Here is a 26,218-nt window from a genome sequence, read left to right as displayed (position 1 = left end):
TTTAAAAGTTTTTAAGAGAAGTTCAGATCAAGGAGCTAGGGTTGTAAAGAACCTATCTAGCATGTACGAGGTCTTAGGTGTGATTCCCAGCACTACAAAAGCCAGGCACTTGGCACACCCGTGCGACCCAAGCGCTCTGGAGGTAGAGGTAAGAGGATCAGAGTTCAATGTCATTCTCAGCTACACGGCAAATTTGAGGTTAATCTGGGCTAGAGACTCTGTCTCCCAAAAATGAAAGAAAAGAAGAGAGGGAGGGAGGGAGGGAGGGAGGGAGGGAGGGAGGGAGAGAGGGAGAGGAGGGGAGGGGAGAGGAGGGGGAGGGGAGGGGAAAGAGAAGGGGAGAGGAGAGGAGGGGGGAGGGGAGGGGAAAGAGAAGGGGAGAGGAGAGGAGGGGGAGGGGAGGGGAAGAGGAGACAGAGAGGAGGGGAGAGGAGGGGAAGGGGAGGGGAGGGGAGAAAAAAGGGGAGGGGAGAAAGGAGGGAAGGGGAGAGGAGGGGAAGAGAGGGGGAGGGGAGAAAGCAGGGGAGGGGAGGGGAGAGGAAGAGAAGGGGAAGGAAGGAGCTTAGTGCAGGAAGGGAAACTGAGGCTGGAGCCATTAAAGCAGGTACCAGATGCAGAACTGCCTGTCTGCAGAGCCTTCTCATCCATGTCACTTCCTGTCATCTTGGTGACTGAACTATTTGTCCATTCCTCTGCCTGGCTTTGCGTCAGGACTGGCCCTGCCACGACACAAGCTGTTGGCCTGTCTTATCAATCACGCGGGGAGGCCCTCTTAGCCACTGTGGGGGAAGGGACTAGGAATCACACCCATTTTAGAGAGCAAGAAACTGAAAGTCAGGAGCTCAGAAAGAAAAACTCACACCTGCTCCAACCCACACCCACACTGGGGTCTGGCCACCCCCACTGCTACCGCGCTCCTTGGAAGGCCAACTCTTCTAGTTTCAGTCAGGGCCTGCTGGGACGGCCTCGCCTTCTGTCCCTCCCAAATAACAAACAGTCGCTGCCACCAACCTGCTCCTCCACCTCCCTGGGCCAGCCAGGCCGGTTCTGGAGAGCCACCAGCCTCCAGTCAAGCACCCAGGGTGTCCCTCCCTGCCCCCTCTCCAGCTGCTGCTATCAGGAACTAACTCTGGGGGAACCCTGCTGGTCCCCAAAGCTTCATGGGGGACCCAGCCACCACACCCGGCTCACTGGGTGGCCCAGACTGGCTTAGAATTCATTGTGTTGCTCAGGCTAGCCTGGCCTTGGTTCGCACTGAACCACCTGCCCCAGCTTCCTTGCCCTACCAAAGGAGAGGCCCCTCGACATTTGCCCGTGGTCAGTGGTCAGCGCTAATTGAACTCAAGGGGCTACTAATAATAATAAGAGAAGCAGACTAGAAGTCAGGAGGGAGACAGGTTGGTGGGTCCTGGGCGGGGCTGGAGGAGGGAGTGAGGAGGGATAAGATCAAAACACAGCCAAGCATGGTGGTGACCCATGGGTGAGTTCCAGGACAGATGGAGCAACATAGCAAGGATTTATTTTTAAAAAATTAAAATGTGTTGTATACATACATGAAATTCTTTCTTTTTTCCTGGACGTCTTTTTTTTTTCCTTTCAACATATCTTTATTGATTATTTGAGAATTTCACATAATGAATTCCAATCATGCTCATTTTTCAGTCCTCCCAGGTCCAACCCCCCATCTTTGTAACCTTCCCCCAAAAAAGGAAAAAGGAAAAAAAAGTAAAGACAGCAACAACAACAGCAAAAACCCCACGAGTCCAATGTGTGTTGCCCATATACTCACTGGATCACGGTCAAACTCCCAGTGGCCAGACGCTTAAGGGAAACTGAGTCTCACCCCATCCCTCCCCAGAAACCATCAGCTGTGAAGAGCTACACCTCAGCATCCCTACCACAGTGTTTAAGAGTTCTCTTCAATGGTTCTTCCTTGTCTAGACTGTTTCTTTTGGGGGTGTTAGGTCAGGGAAAGAGCTTGTCACAGAAGTGGTGTGTCTTGCGTTCTCAACCGTGAGTCTGTGGTCAAGACCACAGCAAAAGAAGCTTCCTTGCTCTCCATAGTCGGCGGCAGCATGGACCATGGACTTCCACTTGGTTTCTGGAGAAAACAAGGACCACAGACCTCAGGACCTCAGTGTGGTCTCCCGTGGCAGTGCAGACCACAGACACCATCCTGGCCCTTGGCAGCAGCACAGGCCACATCAACATGGCCTCCAGCGCAACATGAGCCATGGACACCAATGTGGCCTCCAGCGGCAGCACGGCCCACAGACATCAACATGACTTCAGGTGGCAGCACAGACCACAGACATCCACGTGGCCCTTAGTGGTCACAGAGACCACTGACAGAAGAATTCAGAGCTTTCCATGTGCTCGGCAGGCTCTCTACAGCTGAGCCATGGTCTCAGCCCCTCATTGGTGGATTCTAAGCAGATGCTCAACCACTACAACCACTGAACCACATCCCCACCCCCCAACTGGTGGATTCCAGGCCATCGCTCTACCGCTGAGTTACATCCCCAGACACAGGGACGAAATCCACCCGAGCCCCTCAGTCACAGCTGTCCCCAGATTGAACACCTTCACAGCGGCAGCTCCCTACTCGCCTCTCACAGCCATGGTCATACCTCCGCAGATTTCATCCACCAGCCCTCCTAAGGACGTCCTTCCCCAGCTCGAAATCCTCTGCACATTCCTCAAAATCTAGGTCAGTACTCGGGCAGCACCCTGGGAAGCCTTCCCTATCCACCCCAGAGAAACATCAGGCCCTGCATGCCTCTCCTCACACCATTGCTTCACCTTTGCCCTGAGAGCTTCCCTCGGTGTGAAGGGGTGTGCGTCGTGTGTTTGGTTTGAGTTTGAGTTTTTTTGGTTTTTGGTTTTGTTGTTGTTGTTGTTGTTTATCGAGACAGGGCTTTTCCATGTAGTTTTGGTGCCTGTCCTGGAACTCACTCTATAGACCAGGCTGGCCTCGAACTCACAGAGATCCACCTGGCTCTGCCTCCCGAGTGCTGGGATTAAAGGCGTGTGCCACCACTGTCCAGCGAGTTTCAGTTTTTTAGTTGACTATTGTTATGGTTGTTTGTTTCTTACTAGGTTGTTCTTGGTGTGTGTGTGTGTGTGTGTGTGTGTGTGTGTGTGTGTGTGTGTGTGTGAGAGAGGGGGGGGAGGGAGGGAGGGAGGGAGAGAGAGAGGGAGAGAGAGAGAGCATTGTGCATGCAGGTGGGTGTGGCATGCTGCACATGTGTTAGCCTTGTGGCAAGTGCCTTGACCCACTTGGCCATCTCACCAGTTTAATTAATTAATTATGTGCCCCACCACATTTGTGTGGAGGTCAAAGGGCAGTGTTCAGGAGTCAGTTCTCCCCTTCCACTGGGGACCTCACGTGACATCAAGCTTGGCAGCAGGTCCCTTTACGGATCTCATGTAGCCCAGACTGGCTTCGAATTTGGCTATGAAGCTAAGATGACCTTCTATTTTTGATCCTCCTGCCTCTGCCTGCACTGAGTTCTACGATTACAGGTGTGCCCACCATGCCTGGTTTATACAGTGCTGGGAGTTGAACCTGGGTCTTCATGAACGCTAGGCAAGCAGTCGGCCAACCGAGCAACATCCTGGTCCCTGCTTTGTTCTTGCTGTTTTCTGCTTTGAGTCGGGGGCTCTGGAAGTAGCTCAGATGGCCTTTCAATGCGTGGTGATCTTCCTGCCCTCACCTCCCCAGTGCTGGGATAACAGGCGTGGGCCACCAAGCACCGCCTCCATGTGACATTCTAGTCCCATAAGATCCTCTGCGGCCTGTGAGGTGCCTCAGCATGTGAAGGAGTCTCCACCAGGCCTGACGACCCGAGTTCAGTCCCAGGAACCCACAGGATGGAAGGACAGAACTCACGCCCACAAGCTGCCGTCAGACCTCCACGTGCATGCATGCTGTGGTATTCATGTAAGGACACACACACACACACACACACACACACACACACACGCACACACACACACGCACACACACACGCTAAGTAAATAAAAACATCTTGAAATATTTGGATTTTGTTTTTCCTCCAAGATTCTTTGAACATGATGCCTGTTCGTGTGTCTGTACGTGGGTTTGTCCATGAGAAGGCAGTGCCCACAGCAGGCCTGGCTTCAAGTTCCCGTCATGACTTCCCTCATAGAAGGATGGACGACGGTAACCAGTAAGCTAAAAAAGCTGCTTTAGGGGATTGCCATAGCAACAGAAGGAAACCAGCACAGAAAGCCATTCAGTCGACCGGAGAAGACTTCTGGTCCTCTCACTCTCACGATCCCTCAAGGATACATTAAATACTTTCTTCGGGGACGGGACACAATGCCTCTGTCACCTACATTCATGCACACACCACAAACTCAGATGGGGTGCATTTCCTCAATAAGAGTTTCCTGTTGAGGGAAAGGGTAAGGCTTCAGTTAGAAGTCAGGGCCTTTATGTATGCGTGGTACTGAGAATGGAACCCCAGAAGCTGGAAAGATGGCTCAGAGGTTAAGAGCATGTAAAAGCTCTTCCCAAGGACCAGAGTTCAATTCCCACATCCACTTTGGGTGGCTCACAACCACCTGTAACTCCAGCTCTTGGGAAATTTGATGCCTCTGGCCTCCTTGGGTGCCTGCACACACTCACATAGAGACACAAATACGTACACATGATTTAAAAAAATAAATCTTTAAAAGGAGAGAAAATATAACCTAGGTCCCCCCCAACAGACTCTACCACTGAGCCACACCCCCAGCCCCTCACTGGGGGACTCTAGGCAGGGGCTCTACCACTGAGCCACACCCTCACTGGAGGATTCTAGGCAGGGGCTCTACCACTGAGCCACACCCCCAGCCCCTCACTGGGGGATTCTAGGCAGATGATCTACCACTGAGCCACACCCCCAGCCCCTCACTGGGGGACTCTAGGCAGGGGCTCTACCACTGAGCCACACCCCAGCCCCTCACTGGGGGATTCTAGGCAGGGGCTCTACCACTGAGCCACACCCCAGCCCCTCACTGGGGGATTCTAGGCAGGGGCTCTTCTGCTAAGTCATGCTCCTAATAACCATGTGCTTTTTATCTTTCTTAATTTTATTAATAAAATTTATTTTTCCCATGTGTTTTCCACATCAGGCATCTTGGTCCCATTCATTCCCAACCCATTCACATCTGCCCTCCATCCCTTGACGTTTTATCTTAAGACAAGCTTTGCTAAGTTGTCCGGGCCCTTGGCAGACCTTGAATTTTCAACGCTCTTGCCTCAGCCTCAGCATAACTGGCCTATGGCTAGCTGGTTGCCGTGTGCGGAGTGAACAAGCTCTCTTGTATTCAAGCGGATAACCAGTTCCTGTTCCATGACTCTACCCACCCCCCATAACCAGTCCTAGCTCCCCTTACGGATGAACCTGATTTCTCTCCTACGGCGGGATCCCATGTGAGGGGTCTGCGGTGGGAGTGGAGAGGTTAGGGATGATGTAAGGGTCAAGGGTCAGCACGTCAAGGCCCTACAGTTGACACTTGGGAAAGAATCCCAACTCGAAAGAGGGAAATTCCACCTCCTGAACCACAGTGACCCCGGGGTGGTCACAGAGGCAAGACTCAGAGAGGGCGATTATCGGCTTCACTGGAGGCCCTCCACGGCCGGGTGATCAGGCACGGGGTGGAAAGGCTTCTTCGGGGAGAGATTCCTCAGGTGAGTCTCCACCCTGGGCTGTCTGAGTCAGGCTGGCTAGGGTTGAGAGCCTCGCTTGACTTTGGGAGCCAAAGCTACAGTTTAGAGGGAGGGAGGGGTTTCCGCTGCTGCCCAGAAAGGAGGAGAACACTCTGCTCTGGAATGGGGGTGGAGAGTCAGGTTTCAGTGTCGCAGCACTGCACACAACCAGGAGAGTGGTGGGCAGGACCGAGGGCGGGGTGGACAGTGGGTGAAGCAAGGCTCAGCCCTCCTCCCTCAGACGCAGTAGATCAGACTCAGCCCTCCTCCCTCAGACCCAGGAGTCCAGACCCAGCCCTCCTCCCTCAGACCAGGAGTCCAGACCCAGCCCTCCTCCCTCAGACCAGGAGTCCAGACCCAGCCCTCCTCCCTCAGACCCAATAGATCAGATCCAGCCCTCCTCCCTCAGACCCAATAGATCAGATCCAGCCCTCCTCCCTCAGACCAGGAGTCCGGCCCCAGCCCTCCTCCCTCAGACCCAGGAGTCCAGATCCAGCCCTCCTCCCTCAGACCCAGGAGTCCAGATCCAGCCCTCCTCCCTCAGACCCAGGAGTCCAGACTCAGCCCTCCTCCCTCAGACCCAATAGATCAGACCCAGCCCTCCTCCCTCAGACCCAATAGATCAGACCCAGCCCTCCTCCCTCAGACCCAATAGATCAGATCCAGCCCTCCTCCCTCAGACCAGGAGTCCGGCCCCAGCCCTCCTCCCTCAGACCCAGGAGTCCAGATCCAGCCCTCCTCCCTCAGACCCAGGAGTCCCGATCCAGCCCTCCTCCCTCAGACCCAGGAGTCCAGACTCAGCCCTCCTCCCTCAGACCCAATAGATCAGACCCAGCCCTCCTCCCTCAGATCCAATAGATCAGACCCAGCCCTCCTCCCTCAGACCCAATAGATCAGACCCAGCCCTCCTCCCTCAGATCCAGGAGTCCAGACCCAGCCCTCCTCCCTCAGACCCAGGAGTCCAGACCCAGCCCTCCTCCCTCAGACCCAGGAGTCCAGACCCAGCCCTCCTCCCTCAGACCCAATAGATCAGACCCAGCCCTCCTCCCTCAGACACAGGAGTCCAGACCCAGCCCTCCTCCCTCAGACCCAATAGATCAGACCCAGGCCTCCTCCCTCAGACACAGGAGTCCTGCCTCAGCAAAGATGCTGCGGAGGTTTGGATTTGGAGGAACAGTGAAAGACACTGTGTGCCCAAACAGAGACGGCAGCAGAGGAGGAGAAGGCAGGTCAGATCTGAAAGACGCCAGCTTTTATCAAAGAAGAACCCAGGAACCCAAGTGTGGATTTGGACCAGACGGACCACAGTTCAATCTAGGGTCCTTCGGGGTCCCTGAATCGAGGTGACACTGGGGTGGGGGTGGGGGACACACAGGGGAAGAGCCTTCGCAGGCTCCTGCATGATCCAGGTAAGACAGGATCGCGGGTGGGTGGGACCAGATGGGAATCACGGAGTGAAGGAGGGGAGAGGCGAGGAGTTGGCCCCTGATCTGCTCTGTGGGTTTTGCAGCCTTCAAATCTGACATTCCATCCACTAACGGGCAACCAGCATAGACAAGCGTCTTCTTACTGAAAACCGGCCGGCTGGCAAGAGGGCTCAGTGAGTAAAGGCACTTGCCACAAAGCCTGCCGCCTTGATATCAACCCCCAGAAGCCCCCGCGGGATGGAAGGAGAGAACTCACAACACAGCTGTTCTCTGACCGTCACACGTACACCATCACACACACACACACACACACACACACACACACACACACACACATGCACACACCACACACACACACGCGCACACACACACACGCACACACCACACACACATACCACACACACACACGCGCACATACACACACGCACACACCACACACACATACCACACATACACACCACACACACACACACACACGCGCACACACACCACACACACACACACACGTACACCATCATACACACACACTCACACACACACACGCGCACACACACGCACACACACCACACACACACGCATGCACGCACACACACACAGTGGTGCACACACACACACGTACACCATCACACACACACAGACGCACGCACTCGTGCACACAAGCAGATAAAGGTAAAACCATTTTTACTTAACATGGTGATCTCTAGTGCCACTGATTTTCTCACAAATGACGTGACGCCATTTCTTCTTTGCAGCTGAATAGTACTCCACTGTGTGTGTAAACCACATTTTCCTTATTCATTCAGCCGTTCTAGGCACCTACGCTGATTCCACAACCTGACTATTATAAATGGTGTTGGGCAAACAGCTTAACACACTGGGCAGTAAAGACACACTCATCACTGAGTTTGAGGAAGAAATGATTGTACAGCTTAGTCACTGAGGACCAAGGCTCAGGGGAAGTATTTCGACAAGATACCTCACTTCAGGAATGTGCTCATTTCAGGGATGTTCGAGGTATGCTGGACTTTTCGTTTGAGTTTGGGTTTGGCTTATTACCATCGTTGTTTGAGTCCGTTGTAGCCCAGGCTGGCCTCAAACTCACTGTGTATCTGAGAATGCCCTTGAGCTCATGGTCCTCTCGCCTCCTTCCAAGTGCTGAGGTCACACATGTGTGTACCCATGACCAGTTTATGTGATGCTGGGGTCTGAGCGGGGCCCTCATGTGTGTTAGGCAAACACTGTACTGACTGAACTACATCCTCAGATGAGTCTCACACTGTAGCCCAGGCTGGCCTTGAACTTACTACACAGCCCAGGCTGGCCTCAAACTCAACACAGTCCTTCTGCCTCGGCCTCCAAGCTGGTGTTACAGGAGTGAGCCACCACCTCCGGCTTTGTCAATGTTTCTCAACCTGGGGGTCTTGACCCCTTTGGGGCTCACCTAACAGATACTTACATTATGATTCGGAGCAGTAGCAAAGTCACAGTTACGAAATAACAGCAAAATAATTTTATGGCTGGGGGTCACCGCAACATGAGGAACTGTATGTATTAAGGGTTCACATGAGATAAGTCTTAACCCTCAGCTCCACAGGGGATGACTGAGGGGAATTTCCCAAGGAAGATGGAAGAGGGTAGGTAGAGTCTGGAGCCAGGGGAAAGGGAACTATGGCGAGGTGTCCCGGGAGCCAGGACACACACAGGCTGGCCCTGGAGACACACGGCCAGTGTTTGATCTCCTCTTCCACACACACTCTCTTGGTGACCTAGCTGTATGAACAAGTGGCCCAACCACTCCACACCTCAGCTTCCTCACTAGTCAATAGGAAATCCAACCTCTACCCCGCCCCCAGCGCCGAGGAGGACTCAAAGACATGTTTAAGAGGAGGAGCTTTTCACTCCAGATGTGTGAACAAGTGTGACAGCAAATTGTTGTTGTTATTGTTCTGTTGTTACAACGGACACACACATAATTTCCGGGATCCCCTGCAGCCAACCCAGCCCCCGCACTGGAGACGGTGTGGCAGCCCCGCCCCCGAGCCACCTCCGGCCAAGAGTGCCAGGTGAGTGCTCAGGTATGCGGGAGCCACAAGGCCTGGGAGGAGTCGAGAGTACAAGGGAGGGAGAGCTGGAGGCTGAGAGCCAGACAGAGCCAGCAGGCAGGTGAGGAAGCCTGAACACCGAGGGTGGCCAGGCCGGACCCCGGCGGGAGGGAGGACAGAGCTGGGGGGCTGGATACCTGGATTTGAGGGAGGAGCCTGACCCCTGGGTCTGAGGGAGGAGAGCTGAGGTCTAGACTTTTAGATATGAGGGATAAGGGACCCCCTGGTCCCCTAGGTCTGAGCAAGGAGGGTTGGAATCCAGATTCTTGGATCTGAGAGATGAGGTCCTCCCTGGACCCCTGGATCTGAACAAGGAGGCCTGGGGTCTAGACTCTTGTATCTGAAGGATAAAGTTCTCCCTGGTGCCCTGGGTCTGCGGAAAGAAGGCTGGGGCTTGGAACTCTGGGTGTAAGAAAGGAGAGCTGAGGTCCGGACTTCAGGGTCTGAAGGAGGAGGGCTGGCCCCCTGGGTGAGAGGAAGTGATGAGGTCTTGACTCCTGGATCTAAAGAAGGGATCCCTGGGTCTAAAGGAGCCAGGCTGGGGCCTGGACAACTTGGTCTGTGGGAGGAGGGTTGAGTCAGGGTCACGTCACTGAGCCTAGTCAGTACTCACGTCTTTGCCGGCTCTCAAGGCACCTCCAGGTGGACAGAGCGCCTCATCCTGCCACCATGAGCACCTCCGTGGGGTAAGTGCCCCCTGCCCCGCAAGCCCTCGCCCCTCCACCCCTCCCCCACACCTGCAGATCCTGTTTCTACCACCCAGGCTCTAGACATTCTGGAGGAATGCTCCCCTCCCTGCCCAGCCTGTGGTTCGGCACAGACAGAAGGGGTTCGGTTGTAAATGTGCATACTCTGCCATGGTGTGGCTCTGGCAGGGGCATGCCACCTCCTGGAACCCAGCCCCTCCTCTAGGTAAATGGGAACCATCGGGACGTGAGTTGACACCACAGGACTCAGCTACCTGTTCCCACAGCAGGCACTCCGCCTTTAGGAACTGCCGCTGTTCCCGTCCTTATCTTAGTATTAAATATCGACCCTCTGCTAGAAAAGCAGGGCTGAGGACAGGGAAGACTCTGATCTCCTGGAGGGAATGGGCGGGAAGACAAAGGAGGGGTAGAAATTAAACCAGTGAGTTCTCCAGCTCGGCGGTCATCAAATGTAGGGACATGTCGCAAGCAAGGATGAAGAGGAAAAGCAGGAGTCTAAGGAGACTTTACTGCCTAACTCTGACCCTCTGTTATTCTGGTAGAACTGAGGATTTAAGAAATTACAGAGAGTGGGGATGCAGCTCAGCCAGTAGACTGTTTGCCTATCACGTATTAGACTGGGGTCTAATCCACAGCACCGAGTAAACAAGGCATGGGCACACATTAATCCCAGCACTCATGGGGTAGAGGCGGAGGCAGGCAGATCTCTGCAAGTTCAAGGCCAGCCTGGTCTATATAGCAAGTTCCAGGTCAGCTAAGGCTACATGGTAAGACCCTGTTTCAAAAAACATCTAAATAAATTAACCAGTCATGGAGGAGTATGCCTACATTCCCAGTACTTAGGATGTAAAGACAAGAGGATCAGGAGCTCTACCTCCTCCTCAGCTTTGGGGCCAGCCTGGGCTACATGGGACTGTGTCTCAACAAGAAAGAATGGCTGCAAGTCGTAATTTTTTTTTTAATTTATTTATTTATATGAATACAACATTCTGCCTCCATATATGCCTGCACGCCAGGAGAGGGCACCAGATCTCATTATAGATGGCTGTGAGCTACCCTGTGGGTGCTGGGAATTGAACTCAGGACCTCTGGAAGAGCAGCCAGTGCTCTTAACCTCTGAGCCATCTCTCCAGCCCGCAAGTTGTAATTTTAAGAAGGAGACTGAGGAAGAGACAGGAAATGATTTGCCTGGGAAGATCTGAACCATGATGGGAGGGGAAGGAGATAACTCCATGCCTACTCCAGCTCCTGAAAGTTGTTGTATCAATTCCCGTGTATTGGGCAACTACTATGTGCTAAAACCTGTGTGTCACCATAATCAGAGTTATAATTATTACTGAGACTGAAAAATACTTCACCGACTGGGTTGAATTTGTACAACAGCCACACCAGGTAGACGCTGTAATACGTTAGAGGGAGGGAAACTGAGGGAGGAAAGATTAAGTCCCTTTACCAGGGTCTTGTCGGTTTTTGTTTGGGTTTGGTTTTGTAGGTTTATTTTTATTTTTATGTGTGTGTGTGTGTGTGTGTGTGTGTGTGTCTGTCTGTCTGTCTGTCTGTGGGTTTGTGCACGTGAGTATGGTTGCCTGCAGAGGTCAAAAGAGAGCATTGGATCTCCTGGAGCTGGAGCTGCAGGCAGTTGTGAACTGCCTGACATGGGTGTTGGGAACTGAACTTGGGTCCTCTGGAAGAGCTTGTTCTTTTTTGTTATTTTGGTTTTTTGTTTTTTTTTTGTTTGTTTGTTTGTTTGTTTTTTTTTTGTTTGTTTTTTTTTTTGAGACAGGGTTTCTCTGAGTAATTTTGGTGTCTGTCCTGGAGCTCACTCTGTAGACCAGGCTGGCCTCGAACTCACAGAGATCCGCCTGGCTCTGCTTCCTGAGTGCTGGGATTAAAGGTGTGTGCCACCACCGCCCGCTGCTCAGCCGTCTCTCCAGCCCTGGGGTCTTACGTGTTTGTATTGTTTGTTTGTTTGCTTTGCTGTTGTTTTGTTGTGTTGACAGAGTCTTGCTCTTTTTTTTATGTCGAGACAAGGTCTCACTAGGTAGCCCAGGCTGGCCTCAAACTTACAGAAATCCTCCCATCTCTGTCTCCCGAGTTCTGGGGTGATGGGTGTGCACTAATCACCCCAGGCTCTGCCCTCATCTCTGTGTTAGTCAGTGTTCTCTAAAGGGACAGAACTGGTAGAATAAACACACACACACACACACACACACACACACACACACACACGCACGCACGCACGCACGCACGCACAGGACTTACTGGAGTGGCTTACACGCTGTGGTAGTCCAACAATGGCTGCCTCATGACAGCAAGGCCAAGAGTCCAGTAGTTGTTCAGACTGGATGTGTGAGCAGTGCCGGTCTGGGGCTGGAGTCCCCAGGAATTCCTAGAGAGCTGTTGATCTTCGCTCTACATCAGATCCTGAAGAAGTGTGTCCTAATATCAGTGAAGGAAGGCCTCGGCACCCGGACAGATGAACCTGCCAAAGAGTGAGGGCAACAGGCAAAAAGCAGGAGTGTCCTACTTCCGTGCCCTTTTGTGTGGGCTGCCACCCCGGGTGTGAGCCAGGGTTGGGACAGGTCTCCCCCAGATGGTCCAACTGAGGAAATCCCTCACAGGTGTGCCCAGCACCTTGGATTTAAGTTGATTCCGATGTAGTCAAGTTGACAACCAAGATTAGCCACCAATCTTGTTAATTGTGTATCTCTCTGTCTTTCTTTCTGCCTGTCTGTGTGTGTGTGTGTGTGTGTGTGTGTGTGTGTGTGTGGTGCCTGCAGAGGCTAGAAGAGGGCATTGATCTCCTGAAGCTGGAATTACAGGTGGTAGTGAGCAGCCTGGCCTGGTTGCCTGGAACTGAGCTAGGGTCTTCTAGAAAGGCAACAAATTCTCTTAACCCCTGAGCCAGCTCTCCAGCCCTATCTGCCCCGTGAATTTGAAACCAGAGCTGGGTATTAGAGTGTGTGCCTGTATTCCCACCACATTGGCAGTACAGGCAGTAAGAACAGGAGTTCAACACCATCCTCAGCTGCATAGTGAATTCAGGACCCTACCTCAAAAACGCAAAAGCATTTTTAACAAAAAAGAGAAGCTGTGCATAATGGTGCATGCCCTTAATTCCAGCCCTTGGGAGGCAGAGGCAGGAGGATCTCTGTGAGTTTGAGTCCTGGTCTCCCTAGTGAGTCTAGCCAAGGCTATAGAGAGAGACCCCATCTCAGGAAGAGAGGGAAGAGAGACAGAATATTTGAACCCAGGTCTGTGTAAGGTAGCGGTCTGAGCCCCCACACATTATCACATCATACCACCTTTTTAAACACCAGTGTTGCCCTGTTCTCACCTGCTCAAACTTTCCACAGCTCCCCATCACCCTTCTTGATGCTTTGCCTGGCATTCCTCCAGGATCTATCACCACCCCCACGGCCCCTCTAAACCAGTGGTCCTCAACCTGTGGGTCATGACCCCGTTGGGGGTCAAATGACTTTTTCATGGGGGTCATATGTCAGATATCCTGCATATCAGATGTTTGCATTACGATTCATAGCCGTAGCAAAATTACAGCTATGAAGTAGCAATGAAAATAACTTTATGGTTGGGGGTCACCGTAACATGAGGAACTGTATTAAAGGGTCCCAGTGTTAGGAAGGTTGGAACCACTGCTCTAAGCCCTTATTTCTTCCCCACCAGGCCTGAAGCTGCACCCAAACCGAGTGCGAAGTCTATCTATGGTGAGCTTGAGGGTGAAGGAGACCAAGAATAAAGGTCTCGGGAGAAGACAGAATGCAGCCTGTGGTCTCAAGTCTGAGGGAGGAAGGCTGGACTGGACTCCTGGTCTGAGGGAGGAGGGTTGGGTCTGGACTCCTGTCTGAGGGAGGAGGGCTGGGGCCAGACTCCTGGTCTGAGGAAGGAGGGCTGGGCTGGACTCCTGGTCTGAGGGAGGAGGGCTGGGACTGGACTCCTGTCTGAGGGAGGAGGGCTGGGGCTGGACTCCTGGTCTGGGAGAGGAGGGCTGGGCTGGACTCCTGGTCTGAGGGAGGAGGGCTGGGGCTGGACTCCTGTCTGAGGGAGGAGGGCTGAGCTGGACTCCTGGTCTGAGAGAGGAGGGCTGGGCTGGACTCCTGTCTGAGGGATGAGGGCTGGGCTGGACTCCTGTCTGAGAGAGGAGGGCTGGGCTGGACTCCTGGTCTGAGGGATGAGGGCTGGGTCTGGACTCCTGTCTGAGGGAGGAGGCTGGGTCTGGACTCCTGGTCTGAGGGAGGAGGGCTGAGGCCGGACTCCTGGTCTGAGGGAGGAGGGCTGGGTCTGGACTCCTGGTCTGAGGGAGGAGGGCTGGGACTGGACTCCTGGTCTGAGGGAGGAGGGCTGGGTCTGGACTCCTGGTCTGAGGGAGGAGGCTGGGGCTGGATCTAAGAGACAAGGCTGAAGTCTGACACCTGGATGCACTTTCCCCTCCCTGCCCTTAGAGCAAAGGAAACGTTACTCCACTGTGGTTATGGCTGACGTGTCCCAGTACCATGTCAATGTGAGTCTGTGGTTTCCTAAGATAACCTCTTGGGGATAAGTGGGCCCAGGGTAACAAGGCTTTAGCAAAAAAGACTCCAGGGCCCAGGAGTGGCAGCACACACGCCTTTAAAGCCAGCACTTGGAGGCAGAGACAGGCGGATCTCAGGGTTCGAGGCCAGCCTGGTCTACAGAGTGAGTTCCAGGACAGCCAGGGTTACACAGAAAACCTTGTCTTCAAAAACAGAGAGAGAGAGAGAGAGAGAGAGAGAGAGAGAGAGAGAGAGAGAGAGAGAGAGAGACACGCTAGGAAAACTCAGGCCTGTCTTCCCATGGATGTCCCTCCTCGTTGCCTGAGACCTGATCAGTTCCATCAAATCTTCCTCTGAGCCGTCCCTGGAGCTGGATGCAGGGGCAAATCATCCACAATTCTGTATGGCAGTTTCGAGAGATCCCATAAGAGTGTATGAAAAATTATAATACAGAGCAGAGGAAGCACTTAAGGGAGTTCAATCCTTATTATTCCCTGCCCTTGAGGGAGAAGATGGCTGAATTGGAAGGAAATCTACCCAGTGCTGGCCACTGAAAGAGCCCTGGTGTCTCAGAGGCTGGGATATTTTTGTTTGGTTTGGTTTGGTTTGGGTTTTTGTTTTGTTTTGTTTTGTTTGTTTGTTTGATATCTTCTGGGTCTGAAGGAAGAGGGCTGGAGCCTGGACTGGAGTCCTGGTTCTAAGGGAAGAGGCAGTCCTGGTGTTAAGGAGGACTCGGGCCTAGACTCGAGGGTCTGGGAGAAGTGTGGTTAGACTGAATTGCAAGTCTGCCTCCAGAGGTCCTTAGCCCACCCGGCACCAGCCCGCCATTGCCTGGGACTCACTGCCTTCTCTGTCTCCCGCCAGCACCTGGTCACCTTCTGCCTGGGGGAGGAGGACGGCGTGCACACGGTAGAAGATGCTTCCAGAAAGCTGGCCGTCATGGACAGCCAGGGGCGCGTCTGGGCACAGGAGATGCTACTCAGAGTGTCACCTGGCCATGTCACTCTGCTTGACCCCGTCTCCAAGGTGCCAGGGGGCACGTGGGTAGAAAGTGCAGGGGCTGGGATCCGAGTGTGAATCTTAGCTCCTAAGCGTCCTTCCCCTGGGAACTTTGGGAACCTCCGCTATTAAACAGGGTGTCATTTCTAGTCCCCTACATTCTGGTAGTTGCCAGCTTCCAATTGCCAGCTGTAGTGGTATCAGGAGTCTATGCCTCCGTCTACCTTCCGGTCCCATCCCGCAGGAGGAACTCGAGTCATATCCCCTTGACGCCATCGTACGCTGCGACGCGGTGATGCCCCGCGGCCGGAGCCGCTCGCTGCTGCTCCTGGTGTGCCAAGAGCCAGAGCGGGCACAACCAGATGTCCACTTCTTCCAAGGCCTGCTCCTCGGGGTGAGTGGGCGTGGCCCCATGCGGCTTTCTTTGTGGGCGGAGGCAGAGGCGGGGCTTCCATGTTTAGGGGCGGGGCCTAGGGAAGCAAGTCTGGGAGGGAGCCGGATTTGAGGGCGGGTTGAACTCTGGACCAAGACTGAACGTAATGATGGGAAGAAGGTGCTGGCGAAAGGCTGGGACACTCTGGGGCCTTGAGAAAAACCTGGGAAGGATGGTCTGGGGAGCAGATAGAACCAAGATGAGGGTCCAAGACAGCCGGAGGCGGGGCGCTAACCGGAGAGGGGTCTGGGCGGACAATGGGTGGGGCGCAAAGAGGAGGTCTAAAAGTATGATTGGCAGGCGGAGCTGATCCGTGAGGACATCCAAGGTGCTCTGCAGAACTACCGCTCTGGACGCGGGGAACGCAGGGCGGCAGCGCTCAGGTGAGAAGGAGGCAGATGCAAAACGCTCTGGAAAACGTTCTCCCGTCTATGGGCTCCATTCTCCTCAACTAAGAAATGGGCTTGATACCAACAGCCTAGAGTGCTGAATGTGGTCACAAGTTAGCCTTGGTCAAGTACCTCCCAGACAAGGTGACCCGCCCCCCTCTCCAGACTTGAACCTGTGTCTCCGTATCCAATTGCTCACTATGAAACGCCCAGCCTACGTTTGACCATCTGTCTCTCCTCCCTGGTCCCCTCGGTTGGCCCAGCCTCACTTTCCCCCTTCTCATTACGCAGGGCAACGCAGGAGGAGCTGCAACGTGGCGCCTCTCCAGCTGCGGAGACCCCGCCCTTACAGCGTCGCCCCTCAGTCCGCGCGGTGATCAGCACCGTGGAACCGTCCGCAGACCGCGGGCGGCCCCAGGTGGAGCCAATTCCAGAGACGGAAGAAGCGGGGAGACCCGGCCCAGCTCGCACCACCGCGAGCAACGCTACCCCGACCTCCCCGGACCTGGGCCCGCGGGGGCCGGAGCTGGCGGGTCTACAGGCGGAGCGGGACGTGGTGAGCATGCGTGAGAGGCACCAGCTTGGGAAAGGATTCCCACGACCATCAAGTCAGACTGGGGTTGAGGGACGAGATTCAGGAACGTGGCACCTCTAGGTGTGACTGACAAGGTGCTGAGCTCGGGGGTGGGGCGGGCTTAGTTCTAGGAGTGTGGTTAGAGTTCTTGGGTACAGAACCACCCACTGCTCCAGTTATGGGCGTGGCCCGACGTAGGAGGCGCGTCCCGAGCTCAGTTTGAAGACCTGCATCTAGACCAGTCTGAGACTCAGGAGCATCCATCCCTCTGGCCCCTCTTGCGTCTGGCAGGATATCCTGAACCACGTGTTCGACGACGTGGAGAGCTTCGTATCCAGACTGCAAAAGTCAGCGGAGGCTGCCCGGGTTTTGGAGCACCGTGAGCGTGGGCGCAGGACACGACGCCGAGCTGCCGGAGGTAAGGGGCCTCCGTGTCTAACCGAGACCACACCTTTCTGGATGATGCCCCCAAAATCCTCTCTCCCTGGCGTCTCCCACCGCCAGGCAGGTCTGACTTCCTAAGGCCATCTGCTTGGGTGTTGACTCCTTTGGAACTATTATCTATCTAATGCTGTGCGGTTGTCCCCGCCACCTCACCTGCTCCCCACCCACAGAGGGCCTGCTGACGCTGCGAGCCAAGCCACCCACCGAGGCCGAATACACCGACGTGCTTCAGAAAATCAAATATGCCTTCAGTCTGCTGGTGAGGACGCATCCACTGCTGGGCATCGGTGGGGTGAGGGCGCTCTGACTCTGACCGTCCGTCCCTCATCATCTGTGCGCTAATATTAAATGACTTCCTTCCATCCAGGCCCGATTGCGCGGCAACATCGCCAACCCGTCCTCTCCAGAGTTGTTGCACTTTCTGTTCGGACCTCTGCAGATGGTGAGGCTCGCTCCCAGCCCTTGCCTACCCCCGCCCCCACCCACACCCCCCGTTTCGGAAGGATTGGGATTAGACTCCAAGAAGGTCTTGTTGGCATGCTCACTCCTGTTGGCTTGGTAGATCGTGAATACTTCAGGCGGCCCTGAGTTCGTGAGCAGTGTGCGACGGCCGCATCTGACGTTGGAGGCTGTGGCGCTGCTCCGCGACAACGTCACTCCTCGTGAAAACGCGCTGTGGATCTCGCTGGGGGACTCCTGGACCCGCCCAGGGTGAGAGGGGAAATCAGGACCCGGACTGCAGAATGCTGCTAAATAAACTGAGGAGGGGACAGGACTTGGTAAATGCCAGGATCCAATGGTTAAAAAAAAGGCTTGAAATTAGTGTGAAGATAAAGTTTGAGATCTAACTAGTCTGATTGAAGCAAACAGCGGGGGCTTAGGGGATTTAGAGACGGACTACAGGGCAAGGAGGGTGCTTAGCTACATGGCAAAGGCAGGATGTGCGGAAGGTGTGGCCTATAGGTTTGGCCTATAGGGAGTCTGTGCTTGGAGGCTTAAGGGCAGAAGCAGAGTCAGTGGGCCAAAGGGCAAGGTGGAGTGATATAAGTGTTTAGAAAGTAGCTAGACTATCGGGCTTGGTGGCACACACCTGTAATCCCAGTGCTTGGGAAGTGGTGACCGGAGGATCCGAAGTTTAAGATCGCCCTCCACTAGAAATCAAGCTTGAGACGCTGTCACAAAAAAATGGCGGTGTGGAAGGTTGAGTTTCTGCAAGTTTTATCCTGGAGCTCATGCAAATGTGGACGGAGAGAATTGCTTCCACAAGATTGTCCTCCGGAAAAAAAAAAAAGTGGGGTTGGGGGTTGGGGATTTAGCTCAGTGGTAGAGCGCTTGCCTAGCAAGTGCAGCCCTGGGTTCGGTCCTCAGCTCTGAAAAAAAAAAAAAGATTGTCCTCTGATGTTCACGTGTGCTGGCCCACACCCACACACTCTCAATAATAAGTAAATAGATCAATGTTTTATGTAATCGAGCACTTAGGAAATAGAATCAGGAGGCTCTCTGCAAGTCAAGGCCACACTAGTCTCAAAAGCTAGCTCCAGGCTAGCCAGGGCTGTCTATCAAGACTGCCCTAACCCTCCACCACCACCACCACCCCACCCCAAACAGGAAATGGTTTGGCCTCAGAGGCTGGAGGAGACATGAGAGTGGAATCAGTGTGTTTAGAAATATAATCGATGGGTGGTTAAGAGAACATACTGCTCTTCCAGAGAATCTGGGTTCGATTCCCAGCACCCACATGGAGGCTCCCAACTGTCTGGAGCTCCAGTTCCAGAGAATCTCATGTCCTCTTCTGCCTTCCATGAGCTCCAGACACATGTGATGCAAGCAAACCATTCCACGCATACATTTTTTTCTAAAATTTTTAATAAAGAAATATAACGTCCTAAGTGGGGCTTAGAGGGTGGAAGCAGACAAAGAAAGATGGAGTCAAGAATGTTAAGAGTAGAGCCAGGTTCAGAAGAGAGAAATTCATGAGCTGATAATGCCCTAGGCTAGTCTAGCCTAATGTTTGGCTGGGTCTCTGACCACAGGGTGGAGCTGCCCCCGGAAGAAGGGTCTCCATACAGTCCCGAATTCTACAGCGGCTGGGAGCCTCCGGCCACTGACCCGCAGGGCCGGGCCTGGGAGGACCCGGTGGAAAAACAGCTGCAGCATGAGAAGCGGCGCAGGCAGGTGAGGCAGGCTCCCAGGGAAGCGCTAGGCTCCCCCTTTCCGCACAACGGGGGGTGAGCAGGACATCTGAGGTCTAGCCTGCCTGACCCCAGCCTCTCTTACTTCCCGCAGCAAAGCGCCCCCCAGGTCGCTGTCAATGGGTGAGTGAGTGTCCGCTGCAGGGCGGCCAGGGGTGGGGTTGGGAGGACTGAGTCCCGGGGGTCACCCCGGCGCTGACTCCGACCCTCCCCTTTTTTCTTGTCTTTTTTTTTCCTCTGCCTTCCCGGCTCTTTGCAGGTGGGTGAGGTGGTGAGGAGGCGGGGCTGGGGTTAGGGTGGGGGTAGGAGTCAGGAGGGAGGGGGGAGGAGCCCAGAACTCTGGGTCCAAGGGAAGAGGGAATGGAGGCTTAGATTCCGGAAGCTGTAAGAGTAAGGAGCTGAAAGTGGGTGTGTCTAAGAGCTTGGACCCCCGGTGTCCTTAAAAGACTGAAAAAGTGCAGTTTGGAGTTCTAGGACCTGGGAAAGCACCCCTGCTTGAGTCCCCAGAGCACAGAGCACTGGGCGTCAGAGAAAAGACAGAGACCTAAAAGCAGGGTTGGGACTTCCGAGAAGTTGGAGACAAGTCTGAGGAAATGTTAGGAAGTGCTGGCATCTCTGGGCCACTAACTGAGGTGGGACTTTTGGCTTCCTAATGATCTAAGGAATAGCACCTACTGGGCGCAAGCCGGAATGCTTGCAGGGCTGAAAAGATCGAGGAAATTGAAGGTCAAGACTTGGACTTCTTCCTAGTTCCCTGGGAAGGAAAGAACTAAGGACCTAAATTTATAGTTCTACCGAGTGTGGACGCTGAGGGCTGTGGGTCCAGGAGAGGAAGTGATGGAGAGGGATCACAACTCTAGGATCCTTGGGCAAACAGGGGCCAGGAGTGGAGGGAGTGGATGTAGGTTGAGTTGGAGGAGATGAATGGGGGTCTAGAGGAGGGCCCCAGCGGAGGGTCTCAGCAGGGCTCAGCAGGGACGGCATACTGGGAGCTGTCAGTCCCACACATGGGGCGCCGAGGCCCTGAAGAGCCCCCTTCTCCCTTGCACAGGTAGGCCTGATCCGGGATGAGGTCTCTCTTGCTGGGGGGGCCAGAGCCAACTGTCCCCCAGGCTGCCTGGTACTGCTGCCTGGTGCTGCAGGACCCTCTCCTCTGTCTGCCTGCTTCTGACTCTTGGGCTCAGCACCTCTAGCTTTTTACTCACCTTCTCTGGCTGTAATTTCTTTGCCTGGAAGGGTGAGGAGTCTCTGGTGCTGTAAGGGGCTTGCAAAGAGCTCAGTGCTGTGACTCGGCTTGAGTTCGAATCCAGCTGCATGCAGAACAGTTCAGAGTGACCCTGACAAGGGCAACCTGGGGCCAGCTCAGTTAAACCTTTCTCTTATGCGCTGGCCATTACTATGCTACGTCTCAGTTCCTTCCTATAAAAAGTGAAATAATGGCCATATTCTGGTGATGCAGGACTGTAATCCCAGCCTCTCAGAAGCTTGTAGCAGGAGGATCAAAAATTCGAGGCCTATGTGGACTACACAGTGAACTTCAAAGGCCAGCCTGGGCAAAGCAACAGGCCTTGCCTCAAAATAAAATAAAAATTAAAAATTAAAAAAAAAAGAGGTCTAGGAGGGACTGGAGATAATGGCTTAGTGGTTAAGAGCACTAGCTGCTCTTCCACAGGACCAGGGCTCAATTCCCAGCACCCATCCAGCAGCTCACAACCATCTTTAACTCCAGTCTCAGAGGATCCAGTGCTCACTTCTGGTCTCTGAAGACACCAGGCACACAAGTTATGCACAGACTTACATGCAGACAAAACATCTATCTACATAAAATAACGTAGAGGGCTGGGCTGTAGCTCAGTGGCAGAGCATTTGCCCAGAATCCACCAGTAAAGGGTTGGGGGCATTGCTTAGCAGTAGAGTGACTGTCTGCGAATCCAGTAGTGAGGGGCTGGGTGTAAGGCTTAATGGTAGAATCCTTGCCTAGAATCCAACCAGTGAAGGGCTGTGGCTGACTCAGGTGTAGAACCCTTTCCTAGTATCTACCATCGAAGGGCTGGGGTGTGGCTAAGAGGTAAAGCACTTGCCTAGAATCTGCCACGGAGGGGCTGGGAGATGGTTCGGTGGACAGTGCCTGCCAAGCATGCACAAGGCACTGGGTTCAATCCCCTGTGCCACAGAAAAGGTGGAGGGGGTGTAATAGTGAGATCTCGGGAGAAGGAAGAAACCAAGCGGAGTTCAAATTCATGGACATACAAGGGAACTCCAGGAGAACGGAATCTGAACAGTGATTGGCATGCCATGCTGTATAAGCATAAGGGTTAGCCATTGTTTGTACCCGGCCTGCTGTCCTAGTGGATGATCAGTATAGATCTGCCGTTTCTAGGTGAGTCTCATTGTTCTCACTCATAAACACAAGCGAGGAGCTGGAGGGATGACTCGGAGGCTGATACTGTCTGCTCTTGCAGAGGACCTAAGTTCATTCAGTTCCCAGCACCACACGGTGGCCCACAACCATCTGTAAGGCCAGCTCCAGGAAACCAGATTTAGGACACCTTCTCCTAGACTCTGTGGGTACTGCACACAGGCGGTGCACATACATACATACATGCAAGTAAAACACACACGAAATTAAGAACAGAAATGCAAGCGAGGGACTGGGGATGTGGCTCGGAAGTAAAGCACTTCCCTAGCATGCACAAGGCCCTGGGTTTAATCCCCAGTAGCCCATGATGAATCAAATAGTAATCATAACACATCATGTTTACTGCATGGTACCAGGCAAGGAAATGAGCTAACTACATTCAGGCTGTGACTCCAATGTCAAGCCTGTATTAACATATTAACCTGGGCCTCTGCTCTGACCCCTGCATGGCTCTAACCCCACCTCACACCAGCACCTTATAGACCAGACCAGCGGGGCTGGCTACCTCCTTATCTCCTACTGGTTTCGTTCTCCCCAGTCATCAAGATCCAGAACTGGAAGCTGAGTCGCAGCTAGAAGAGAGAGCCAGAAAGTGGGTTCTGTGTAATTATGACTTCCAGGCCCGAAATAGCAGCGAGCTGTCTGTCAAGCACCGAGATGTGTTGGAGGTTAGCCATGCGGGGGACGGGGGAGGGGGGGGTGCTGAGACCCTGGAATTGGCCAATGCAGCCCTAGGCATGGAACCAGGGCATAAATTTTCTCCTTATCCTCCACCTAGGTCCTGGATGACAGGCGCAAGTGGTGGAAGGTTCGGGACCATCGGGGACAGGAGGGCTATGTACCCTATAACATCCTGACACTCCACCCTGGACCTCAGGTGCACCGCAGCCAAAGTCCTGCTGGAAACCTAGTAAGTCAGCACGTTCCTGCTTCTTCGGGGAGAAGTGGGGGCAAGATCCTAGGTCCCGGGGATGAGGGCAGAGAAAATCAGATGTGAAAGATACTGCTTGGAAAGGGGAGTGAGTGTTCAGATGTTTATTGAGAAAGAGGCTGGAAGCCTTAATCCCTCCCTCTTCATTCCCTTCCAGGAGACTAGTACCCCTCCTCCCCCACCCGTACCAGCTCCAGCCCCTGCTCAGGTGCGGCCCCACTGGGACAGTTGTGACAGTCTCAACAGCTTGGACCCCAGCGAGAAGGGTGAGTGATGGAGCGTCACTCTGGGAAGTGATCCTTCACTTTTCAGGCTCCACCCTGGGCAACCCCCTCCCTTCATGGTTTCCCTCCTACAGAGAAATTCTCCCAGATGCTCAGTGTCAATGAGGAGCTGCAGGCGCGCCTGGCGCAGGGCCGTTCGGGACCTAGCCGGGTAGCCCCGGGACCCCGCGCCCCGGAGCCCCAGCTCAGCCCGCGCTCTGAGGCCTCGGCGGTCCGTGCCTGGCTGCAGACCAAGGGCTTTAGCTCCGGGTGAGTGGGGCTCCCCGGGGCTAGTCTCCACAGACAGATACCTGAACTAAAAGTCGAGATTCCGATGGGCCCCGGGGTGGGGGCGTGGAAACCATGGGGCAGGGGCCAGATCTCCAGAACTCTGATTGGACAAGCAGCTAGGTGGTTATGGCATGATTGGTGAGTTTCTGGGAACTTGAACTGTGATGACCCCTGCTACCTTGCTCAGGACTGTGGACGCACTCGGCGTGCTGACGGGCGCACAGCTCTTCTCGCTGCAAAAGGAAGAGTTGCGAGCGGTGTGCCCCGAGGAAGGGGCGCGAGTGTACAGCCAAGTCACCGTGCAGCGTGCGCTGCTGGAGGTGAGCGAATCCTTCGTGCTGGATGAGGCGGGGTAGGGCGGGGGGGTCGCCCTGGATTCACATACTCAGATCTTGATTTCTACCCCGCCCTCCAGGACAGAGAAAAAGTGTCAGAGCTGGAGGCCGTGATGGAGAAGCAAAAGAAAAAAGTGGAAGGCGAGGCCAAGATAGAAGTTATCTGATCCTCCCTGGCTCGTTTACAAAACATGATGAGACCACGGCGGGGTTCCCAGCGCCCCCTAGGACAACAGTCGCCAGACTCCTCCCCATCACCAGCGGCAGTAGATGTCCTGAAGGATCGCCCACCCCGGTCTCCCTGCTACCTTGGCGGCAGACTGCACTGACAGTGCTGACTGGAATCCTTCCAGAGGGACCTCCGACTGACGGGAAAGGGGAAGGGGGCGGCGCATAGAGACACTACCAGAGAGGCACGCCCAAGAGGCGCACTGAGGGCCCTGTGCATTGTGATGTGCTATAAACAGCCTCCTTTTAGGCCATGTCACCTGCTGCCCCCCTCTCTTGCCGGCTACCAAGGAGCCAGGAATCTGAGAGATGCCCCACGTTTTCTCTCCATAAACCTGGAGACTCGGTCCCAGGCTTCCTCCTAATCACCAATCTGTCCTTGCACTAGCCCTACCTACAACCTTTCTCTTGTTCAACTCTTCCGTGGCTCCTCGCTGTTCTCGGTCCTGTCACCTGGCATTTGAGGCCTGGGGTCTTTCTTTCAAGTGCCTTATGTCTCCGACCACCCTGCATTTTGGCCCAGCCCCTTTCAGCCACAAGGGTTTTGCACTGACAACTTCTGAGGGTTGGAGCATCCTCCATCATCTTGGCTCAGCTCACCTAGCCACACTCGGGACGCCTGTGCCCGGCCTCTAAGGATCTAGCCATGGAGATCTGGATGCTCCCTGGGCAAGCCATAGGCCCTTGGGTCTTCCTGCCCTCCTCAAGTACTTTCTCCCTGCCAAGCCCTGCAACTTGTCCAGGTTATGCAGGTGGATGATAACTGCTGGTTTTCTCTTCCAGGACAGATATCTCTAAGGCCTTTCTTTTCCCTGCATCCTTGAAACACACTTCCAAGATTCCCACCAGTGCCAGGCCTCTACTCCCGGCGCTGTTCAGTCCTTACCTGGGCCACCAGGTGGCGCACCTCAAATCCGACCCAGGAGAGCCAGCCTTGGGCTGACAACTTCACTAGGCCCCCTTCCTTCTGGAACAAGCCACTGCAGACCAGTGCGCCTTCCCTGTCTTATACCCTTGGCTTCTCCTGGCACAGGGGATAAAACCTAACTCTGGGCTCAGGGCAACCTTCCTCTCTCTTCGGGACTCCAGGCATTGGTTCATGCCCTTGGCTCCTCAGGGACATCCTGGCCCTATGAGGTCTGATCACTAAATGGGGTGTCATTTCTTACATCAGAAATGGTTGATTGGCTAGTTGATTGATTGCTTTTGTTGGAGCCAGTCTGGATACAGCCCCAAATTCTCCATCCTCCCGTTTCAAGCTTCCTGGGTGCTGGGAGTACTGGCAAGTGCCCCGTGGCCACCCTCATTTCTAATAGGGAAACCAAAGAACAAGCAGTTGCCCAAACTGTTGATTCCCTCAGTGAGCTCCCAGGCTGCAGGCTGAAATGCAGGCAGGAGCCAGCTGGCTCTCTGTGGTCTGGACTCGGAACATTTCATCCTGACTTCACCTTCTGTCCATCACCTTGTCCCTCAGTCCTCCGGTCCGCATCCAGCCAGAGGGACCTGTTACAACCCAAGTGGGACTGTAATCGGGTGGTCAGGCCTCCCACCTCAGAGGTCAAGTTCTCAACAGAGCCGTGATCCTGCACAAAGCCATCACCTCAGTGCTACCCTTGCTACCTCCTTTCAGTTTCGTCAGGCACCACAGCATGCCAGGCCTACTCTACCTTCCTTCAGATACATGGCTCACCCTGCCTGCCTTCTAGTACCTGTCTGTGCAACCTGACATGAGGGCTGCTTTTGACTGTCATAAACACCACACACATATACCACACATATGCCCAACATGCCACACACACACACACCATACATCACATAACCCACACCCAACATCAGTCATACCATGCACAACACATACACAGTCCACCCCAGACAACATACACACCACGCATGTAATTCACACCCGCTATCAGCTGTATCATGCACTACACACACACCACATACACAGTCCACCCCAGACAACATACACACCACACATGTATCTCATACCCGCTATCAGCTGTATCATGCACCACACCCCACACACACAGTCCACGCCAGCACCACCACCACACACTCGGCCCTCCCCCTTCCTCTCTTTCTACACAGCACTACAGCTGGAATCCACACCTATCTCCCTCCAGTACACTGGCTCCTGGACCAGCTGTTCACTCCTGTGACATCAGTAGGCAGAACAGAGCCCCGCTGGCAGTCTGGGCACAACCCTGACTGTAAGGATGGAGGTACCATCCATCTC

The 26,218-nt window shown here is 54.2% G+C and overlaps 1 protein-coding gene across 1 annotated transcript; it reads left to right on the top strand.

Moving 5' to 3' along the window:
- Positions 1 to 4,156: 4,156 nt before the first annotated feature.
- Positions 4,157 to 24,329, top strand: Eps8l1 (EPS8 like 1). Its single transcript, XM_052760360.1, is given in 22 exon segments — positions 4,157 to 4,186; positions 5,599 to 5,662; positions 5,665 to 5,701; positions 9,881 to 9,934; positions 13,640 to 13,680; positions 14,416 to 14,474; positions 15,349 to 15,510; positions 15,728 to 15,877; positions 16,217 to 16,299; positions 16,597 to 16,861; positions 17,171 to 17,297; positions 17,494 to 17,582; positions 17,691 to 17,765; positions 17,886 to 18,034; positions 19,357 to 19,498; positions 19,610 to 19,638; positions 22,473 to 22,602; positions 22,713 to 22,844; positions 23,023 to 23,131; positions 23,224 to 23,398; positions 23,607 to 23,739; positions 23,835 to 24,329. Coding segments are annotated over 22 exon segments (2,322 nt in total). The 3' UTR covers positions 23,922 to 24,329.
- The last annotated feature ends 1,889 nt before the right edge of the window (positions 24,330 to 26,218 follow it).

The sequence above is a fragment of the Peromyscus californicus genome, unplaced genomic scaffold (assembly GCF_007827085.1).
Source record: "Peromyscus californicus insignis strain IS unplaced genomic scaffold, ASM782708v3 Scaffold_4__1_contigs__length_199733344, whole genome shotgun sequence".
In the NCBI taxonomy this organism is placed as follows: Eukaryota; Metazoa; Chordata; class Mammalia; order Rodentia; family Cricetidae; genus Peromyscus; species Peromyscus californicus.
The sequence above is the reverse complement of the archived record's forward strand: the minus strand, read 5'-3'. Positions and strand labels throughout refer to the sequence as shown.